The sequence below is a fragment of the Pyrus communis genome, chromosome 9 (genome assembly GCF_041283825.1).
Source record: "Pyrus communis isolate YQ-2024b chromosome 9, ASM4128382v1, whole genome shotgun sequence".
In the NCBI taxonomy this organism is placed as follows: Eukaryota; Viridiplantae; Streptophyta; class Magnoliopsida; order Rosales; family Rosaceae; genus Pyrus; species Pyrus communis.
The window spans coordinates 27017072-27025883 of record NC_142573.1 but is presented as its reverse complement, the minus strand read 5'-3'; the positions used below and the strand labels follow the sequence as shown (position 1 = coordinate 27025883).

Sequence of the window (8812 nt, the reverse complement as noted above, 5' to 3'; positions counted from 1 at the left end):
AAATTGTAATAAAGCTTATGTTTCAAAGATGTAAAGTCTATGCCATAAAAGATTTATACTAATTACATATGAAAATCTATGCAACAGACACCAAAAATTGTAGAAGTTTTATTACTTTATCTAGAATGACAAAATACGATAAATGTTGTTTACTGCAACGCTCAAAGTTTTTCTCCAATACTGTTGATTGATAAGAAAGCACCCTAGGTAAGGAAAGAAAATATTGTAACACATGAAATAAATTTATATGACAATGGAATTATACCGTAAAGAAAATAAGAATAAGTATGGTTACCTTTTTTAGCAATTTTATAGCACCTCATCAACTTTTGTGCATTTGCCTCTGATTAGTTTTGTCTCACTACCTTAAACGTATAACAAAGATTGAAAATGACAAATGTATATTAGATAAAAGCTCGATGAAAAGTAGGAGAACACACTGTTTGGTAGGGTGTAAACAGAAGGTTATATACCCGTCGATCAATTGGAGGGGCAAAAGTTGTATAGCTGAAGTTGCAATGTAAGCATTCTATATCATTGCGAATGTGCATCATTCATTTCTTAGTTTCTTTTAGTTCAAACCTAAACCAAAGAAAACAAACAGAATATTAATTACAGTTTATCATATGTCTTTGCAATTTAACTTCTAACATGACTAAATATAATCTGAAGGCAATAAAGCTTGAGCCTAATTCTATCAGCCAAAATGGAGGAACACTAAATTTTACACACGAAGTCCCAAGGGGTTTAATAAAGAAATCCCAAAACAGAAACTATAATTTGAAAACTGTGCATAGATGGTCAATTGTGTTCAAATGTGTTGATGATGTACATCCACCAAATTGGAAATATCAAGTTGTGAAAAATGAAGCTACTTCCTTTATAATAACAAAATGTTGGTCAAAATACCACAATGTGAACAAATATATCATAAAGAACAAATAGAAAAACGATACTTACCAATATCGACATATGAATTTCTTCGAAAGAATGTTACATGTAGTGTTATTATCTCAATGGTTTGGTCTGCGATAAGAAGAGTAACTATTTAGAAAGCAGTATCATTGCTACTTGCTAGTCTTCCTACATGATTTAAGAATATAATTAATTAAATAGATATGGGATCACATTGACCATAAATTATTACATGCAACTCAAAAAAAAAATTGAGAATAGTCGTCGGAAAAATAGAAAACCCTTGCCGGAAAAAGTAACTGTTACGCAATTAGATCTCTTTTAATAATTGCACATTTAAATCTTTTTCTTGATCAGTAAGATATCATAAATTTAATGTTCCACAGTTCATTACATTCTCATTTCTAGCCATTAGAACCTGAAACACATAACTAATGAGTGTAATAGAAACTTACCACAACATTGTCAAAAGAGAATATAAGACCATAAACTTCATCCAGTTTGACTACATATCGTATTCGTTTAAGAAAATCTTATTGCAACTTGTCTTCCAAAAAATCCTACTCATAGTAAAAACTAACAGTAGCAAGTCATAGCATAATCAGTAAAGTAATTTCGACAAAGCGTATAAAACAATCACTACCATACATATAACTCCATATATTACACCACATCAACCTTGAGAGGTCCAACATGTCCAAAACTCTCAAAACCTTCTCGATATTCAACTCCAATCGCCTGAAAACAATGAAAAGTGGAGGAAAAAAACATAAATTCATCAAAATTTCCTACCCAAGGATAAGTTAAAAATGGAAAGTATTTTCACTGACAAATATATGCATAGTATTAGTTACTATGTTGAACTGTTGGTAACACGGAAAATACTATTCCATTATCTTACCCACGAAAAAAAGAAAGCACTATAAAACTCTGTTTTTGTAACACATTTAGTTTGTTGGGTTCAAATTTTGGAAAAATAATCATTTATACATGAAAAAAATGTCGGAAAAATTATGTTGAAAAGAAGATGAGTTGTTCATATTATTTGATTTGATATAGTTTGGTAATACTCACTGGTCCACTTTGATGCTAGAGAGTGGTTGGCCATATGGCTTCAACAGCAAAACATATGCACTTCTATGTAAATACAATACCTAAACAAAAAATGAACAAAAATTCTATGAAAATTAACATCTCTTATTCCATACAATATATACAGTATATATGAGTAAATTGCTTACGGGTCTGACTTCAATATAACCCCACTCCTCTTCATCCATCTAGAATCCCAGCAGCTGCTACTGTTGTAGTTCCTGCAGCTGCTACTGCTATATTGAAATTGACTACCTTAGATAGTTTATTTCACATTCTTACACACATGACAAACCAAAAAACATTCAAAACATATCAATAATCTAAAAAAAGGCCAATTTAATACCTTTTCTCAAACAGGTGGTAAGCACTGTTAACAGAAAAAACAGATGAACAACCACTGTGAAAAATACACCCAAAGAGTTAGTGAAATTAGATATAGAACATGCAATCATTCATAAAACATCATGAATAAATAAAGGAAAACTTAACAACTCACCCCCACCGAAATTAATCAAGCACTGTAAATCTGCAATTAACAAAACAAACAGTAAAAATTCATAAAATCAAACATGCAAAAAAAAAAAAAAAAAAACAAAAAAAATCAAACATGCAACAATATAAATCTATTAAACAGTTGTTAAGATAACATTAAATGAATTTGACCTACTATTTTACTATATTCGATTTTTGGAAATTTGAGTGAATGAATGGCAAAAGAACATATAACAAAATAACAGAACCGTACCCCATTGGAGGAAGCCTGCCCGGCCAACCGGCCACAGACATCAGCAAAGGTACAGAGCCCCGTTGCACTGAAGAATCAGAAGACCAAATCACTATATGTGCAACCCAAATGGGAGGTAGAGGGGAAATTCCAATATTATTAATTTATCCTAATTTATCCTTTAAAAAGGGAAAAATATGACGGAAAAAAAAATGAATTTGATGAAGCTCACCATCAGATCTATCTTTTTCTTCTCGGTGGTTTTCAACCTCTAGGATTGTTGAATTCCTGGAAGAAGAAAAAAACCCATGAACAGAAACCAAAATATGTAATGTACAACATAGTCATCTTTACACATGTATTATGGAACAAACCAAAACCAAATTAAGGAATTTTAATTTAAAATCAAAGCTAAAACATAAGGTATAAATTACACTAAAGTATGGACATTGCATCCAAAAAAAAGAATGGATCATTTACTGTCAAGTTAATATTGTAATCTCTTATTACATTATAATTAAGGTCTTCTTCGTACGGCAAAGATAATAAACAAAGTTTTTAAGTCCACTAATCTTGAGGCCAAATAAGAAATAATATCATAATTATAAAAAACTAAAATAGCTGACAAATAATTTGATCAAAGTGAACAGAAGATGATCTTACAATGCCATACCCTACGATCAATGATAATTTGATACAATGCCACGTGGAAATTCCTTAGCCCATCTACTGAAGACTAAATGTGTGAAAAAATAGGGTGCAAAAGAAGAGTTAACGAAGCATAAGTTGAAAAAGAATATTTGGTCACAAATGACCTGACTGTTAAAAAGTAAATTATGAGAACTTACCATGGGTATTGATAGAAGCAGAAGACTGTTCATAAAGATTATCTATTACCAAAGAATTAGTGAAACACATGACTAAAAACAAATTCCTATCTACCCAAGTCTTTATACAACTAAAAAAGTTGGGAACATTTAATCATAACCTGGAAGAAGAATTCATTTGGTGCTTTGATTCAAACCTGGCTGAAATCTTCGAGTCTTTTTACGATTTCAAACGTCTCCAAACCACCTGGTGTTTCAAAAAAAACATCAAGCCTAATAAATACTACTCACACAACAAAAATTAATAAATATAAAAATCGATTTTGTTCGAATCAACACAAAAGACCAAAAACTTATAGGAGCTTCCTTCTAAGAATCTCAAACTCTTAACCATTTCAAAAAAGTTCTTCGCATTTCTTCAAATACGTGCTAAACTCTCTCCTACTGCTCAAAATCCAAATGAGTACTTAAGATATACAGAACCACATTTAAGTTAAGACTATACTGCACTAAATGACATTCAAAACCACAAAACACCAAAACAAAGATGAATTCAACACCTTGAACGTGTAATATTCATATCCAAATCTAATTTGAAACATAATTTTCGCCCTTAAAATTTTTTCAACAAAAGAACAATCAATTTAGGAAAGCAACTACAATGCAACTGAAGAGCTGTTCGACTTAGCTCCATTTAGTATGGCCAAAAGCTTGAAAAACAGCTTAGAAGCACAATTCCAAATATTACCAAAAGCAAGCATCTTTGGGGTAAAGAGCCCACTTTCCCAAACAGAGCTTTAAGTTCATGCCACATGATTCGAATTAATTTATCACTAATATAAGTTCTAAAATGGTAAAAATGAGGAAATACACCTATTACCCTGTTCACTGTGATCTTTGAAATCCAAGTTCCACTCCGTGACCCTCTGCATAGCTGCGTAACTTCCAGTGACGAACACGGTTTCAGAATATATAAACTTCAGAACTTAACTCATTCTATAAAATAGAATAAAAAAAAGATGATTTACACTTGTAAGGCATGCTCCAATGTTGATATAAAATTGAGTCAGTTGATTTATGACCACCAACTGTAAACGAAAAATGTAAATGCTAAGTTAGTTTACATGTTTAAATCTTTTGGTAAATGCTAAGTTATGTTATTATGTATGATGGCATGCCAAAGACCAAATAAAAAAAAATACCAGTAAAGAGTTAAAACTCAAAGTTGAAATACCATCTTCAATGTACCATTATATGCCAGCATTTAAAGTTGAATTGTTAAAATTTAAATCCTAGATCAACTCACCTTTCTTAATCTTTTCTGGAGGAATAAACAGAACGTTTCTTGTACTCTTCTTTAACCACTGCACTAAAAAAAAACATTAATGTTTAAATATTAAAATTGAAGATCTTAAATTCATAAGTTATAAACTTAAAAGCTAGTTAAAATAAGCATCCATCACAACAATAGCACGGAAATTAAGTTGTTTTATCCTTGTCCTTAAAAAATGCACAAGGATGTCCTTAGATGGTTGCATGATCCGCAAGCTTTCTGAAGTACCTTGGGAAAGCCCAGAATTAAAATTGTTGGTCTTTGTGAATGATGATATTGGCAACTCCCGGGAAATCCCAAGCAAATTTTTTGAAGGGATGAAAGAACTCAAAGTGTTGGATGTAACTGCATTCAGTGTTGAGTCATTACCTCCATCTCTTCAATCCCTAAAGCATCTCCACACCTTGTGTTTAGATCGGAGCGAGTTGGTAGACATAACTCTTGTTGGACAACTAACAAACTTGAAAATTCTTAGCCTGCTAAAGTCCAAGATTAAAGAGTTGCCCAAAGAAATAGGGCAATTGACTAGCCTGCAATTATTGGATTTGACCGGTTGCTCTGAACTTCTTCTGATCTCACCTGGTGTTATATCAAGCTTGACAAGACTAGAAGACTTGAGGATGGGAATAAAAAGCTTTAAGCAATGGGAGGGTGAAGGTTTGGTCGATGGCAGAAGAAGTAATGCCAGCGTTTCAGAGCTGAATCATTTGTCTCATCTGTCCGCATTAGACATACATGTTCCAAAAGCTAACCTTCTTCCAACTAACTTGTTCTCCGATAAGTTAGAAAGATACACCATACTTATCGGTTATTGTTGGGAATATCCAGACTTCAATGGAACCTCCTCTAACCTGCTAAAACTCAAGCTCACCAGGAGTAATCAATTCGATCGAGGTATAAAGTTGCTGGTAAAGAAATGTGAGCAGTTATACTTGGATGGAATGGAGAGTGTGAATATTATTTCCTATCTATTTGACAGTGAAGCTGTTAATCAACTGAAGCATCTCCACGTCCAAAACAACGATGAAGTTACATATGTCATTAGCTTCGTTAGTTGGAGCTATTCTCATAATGCCTTCTCCTGCCTGGAATTTCTATCTCTTGAAGGCCTTGTGAGTTTGGAAAGTGTATGTTATGGGCAACTCATAGGCGAGTCTTTCCAAAAGTTAAAATCTTTTACACTACGGAATCTACCAAAGCTTATTGGTTTCTCTTCCAAAGGCAAGCAATTAACGGATGATACAAATGTCGACAAAATCGTTTCGGAGCATGAAGCTGGTGGACCACCGAAACTGTTCAGTAATGGGAAGGTACTTTCCCTGTTATTTTAAAAGCAAAATGGTTGCACGATTCTTTCTCACTATACTTTTCTTCGAATTTTGACCATATAATTCTTTCATCTTTTAAATTAGAAAAATATTTAAATGGTATATCAAATCAGGTTTCTTTCGCGTTTTAATTTTCATATGTTTTCCTCAGACAAAACCATTTAATTGGTATATTAAGATTTATTTTCCTATGTTGTATGTCATTTCATGTCCATTCGCTCGAACAAAACCATTTAATTGGTATATTAACGATGTACGATAAACAGATGTGATTTAAGAATCCTCAGAACTCTCACAAAGAGGATCCTCATTAGCCTAGTACCTTACTTTTTTAATATATGACCTATACATGTAAACTGTAATTTTCTAAAATAAATATGAATTTTGTTCTGTACTATGCAGGTTTTGATGCCCAACTTAACAACCTTGACTGTGCATCAATGTGATAGTTTAAGATTCTTGCTTTCAAGTTCCGTGGCTAAATGTGTCAGACAACTCAAACATCTCACGATATCCAAATGTCAAGCACTGCAAATGGTATATGACACATCATCTACCACTCAGTGGAATGGTTTTGAGTGCCCAAATCTGAACTCAGTTGAGATAGACTCGTGTGATATTTTGAAAAATGTCTTTCCCGCCTCAGTGGCCAAAGATCTTAAGCAGCTAAGCAAGTTGAAGGTGAAGAATTGTGGTTTAATGGAGGAAATTGTTGCGAAGGAAGAAGGACCACAAACGACATATGAGGAGTTCAGGTTCCCTAAAGTAACATTTATGGAATTTGATAACCTGCCCCAACTTGGGAGTTTCTATCCAAGATTGCATGTTTCTAATTGGCCATCACTCAACTTAATAAAGTTCATGAAATGTGGTGGTGTGGAGATTTTTCCTGCCGAATTTTCACCATATCAAGACAAGCTTGAGTTGGGCCACCCAAGACCAAAGAAACAACCCTTCTTTTTAATTGAGAAGGTAACTATACTTGTACACAATTCTTTTGATATTCGAAACTTTATGTGTTTTTTACACACTAGTTAAACTTACACCATCAAGTGAATACATTTATTATGTTTTTAATATTAAAGTTATTATGTGGTGTCCAGTTTTTCAAAATATTTTAAAGCATGTCATTATCGTTGATTATATTTCAGGGTAAGTCATTCCTCAACTTGGAATACTTGAGGTTGGATAAGAACATGGAGATTTGGTATGAACCGTACGGTCCACTCCCGGCAGAGTTGTTGAGCAAACTCAAATCATTTTATTTTGCTACTTCACATCCCAAGTCAGTTGTTTTCTTTGAGAATTTACAGAATCTTGAAGAGCTCAGTGTACTCTCTGCTCCTTGGAAAGAATTATTTGCCCACGACCACCAAGCAAGTAGTAGAGGGGAAATACATAAAGTTGAGACCCTCCCACGTGTAAAGGTTTTGTGGCTCTCTGATATGCCGGAGCTGATACATCTAGGTATGGAAAACTCCCAACCAGGGGGCCCTGTTTTTCCAAACTTGGAATTTCTTTTCCTAGAAAATTGTGGCAGATTAGAGAATCTAACTTCATCGTTGATATCCTTTCGGAATTTAACCAATTTGTACATACAGAGTTGTCACAGACTGCAATACTTAATACCTTATTATGTGGCTAAGAATTTGCAGCAACTCAAGGTGTTGGACGTTGGGTACTGTGAAAGAATGGTAGAAATAGTGGCAAGCAACGGAGATGATTCAGAAAATGCGATTACTTTCAGTTGCTTGCAAGATTTGAAACTTTCTAATCTACCAAGTCTGCAAGGATTTTGCACGGGAAATTGTGTTTTCAAAGTCGCATCCTTACTGTTGAAGAATTTGATTGTCGAGGACTGCCACCTGATGTTAAAGATTTCTCCTGATGGGTTACTCCAAAGTGATCCAAGACCAGAAAGACTGCAAATAGCAAAGGAAACTGATGATGTACCGATGCTAAGTGATTCAGAGGAGAGTGATCCTGATCAAACTGTAAGTACTTCATTCACTAATTAAGCATCTATTAATTTCACTCTGGAATTTTTCAGCTTTTTCTGAAATCGACAATTAAATATATATTACTACAGGAGCAGCTGATAATTGCGGATTCAAACGTAAATGTTACAATTTCATGACTATCTACCAAAAAGGAATCCTCATCTTTTGGCTGGCGTGTTAAGTTTTTCTAGGTGTGTGTGATTGCGTGTTTGTGTGTTATTTTCCTCTTCCTATTGTTTTTTCCCTTTAAAGAAAGAAATATCAGCCTGGAGAGCAGACTGGAAGGCACTCTGATCTGTTGGACCACACTACACATTCCACGGAAATCGCACTGCTTTGTTCAAATTTTTAGATGGAGAAAACTATGCTACTTGGAGTAAAAGGAAATACGCATTGGAAATCCTAGAGGATGCACGCTATCTTGGCTTTGGCGTTATTGTGGTTGCTTGCTCTAACTATTCTCTGTTCTCCCCTCAATGGTCTGTGCCCAGACTTGCTTCCCTGGCCGATCTCATCTTGTTTGACATAAGCCTGCAAGCTGCGGCCTCAATGCAATTTGGGAAGGCACTGATGCATATTCCATGTCATTT

General features: G+C 34.1%; 1 protein-coding gene and 1 long non-coding RNA gene across 2 annotated transcripts; one reads left to right on the top strand and one right to left on the bottom strand.

Annotated features, from left to right (window-relative positions):
* Positions 1-491: 491 nt before the first annotated feature.
* LOC148694516 (uncharacterized) lies at positions 492-1651 on the bottom strand. Its single transcript, XR_015966264.1, has 3 exons — positions 1594-1651; positions 961-1026; positions 492-582 (listed from the first exon to the last, which is right to left on the bottom strand). It is a non-coding gene; the product is annotated as an uncharacterized LOC148694516 (long non-coding RNA).
* A 3560-nt stretch (positions 1652-5211) lies between these two features.
* Positions 5212-7867, top strand: LOC137740761 (uncharacterized). Its single transcript, XM_088700721.1, has 5 exons — positions 5212-5967; positions 6049-6204; positions 6625-7194; positions 7374-7689; positions 7824-7867. Exons 1-5 carry the CDS (start codon positions 5212-5214, stop codon positions 7865-7867), a joined length of 1842 nt encoding a protein of 613 aa, XP_088556847.1.
* Positions 7868-8812: the final 945 nt, after the last annotated feature.

What these genes read in the sequence shown, in the direction of transcription:
- LOC137740761 (XM_088700721.1), top strand. Translation starts at nt 5,212, where the DNA reads ATGAAAGAACTCAAAGTGTTGGATGTAACTGCATTCAGTGTTGAGTCA. An exon ending in CCTTCTTTTTAATTGAGAAG is followed by an intron (nt 7,195 to 7,373) that starts GTAACTATACTT and finishes ATTATATTTCAG; the next exon opens with GGTAAGTCATTCCTCAACTT. An exon ending in GCCGGAGCTGATACATCTAG is followed by an intron (nt 7,690 to 7,823) that starts GTATGGAAAACT and finishes TTGTACATACAG; the next exon opens with AGTTGTCACAGACTGCAATA.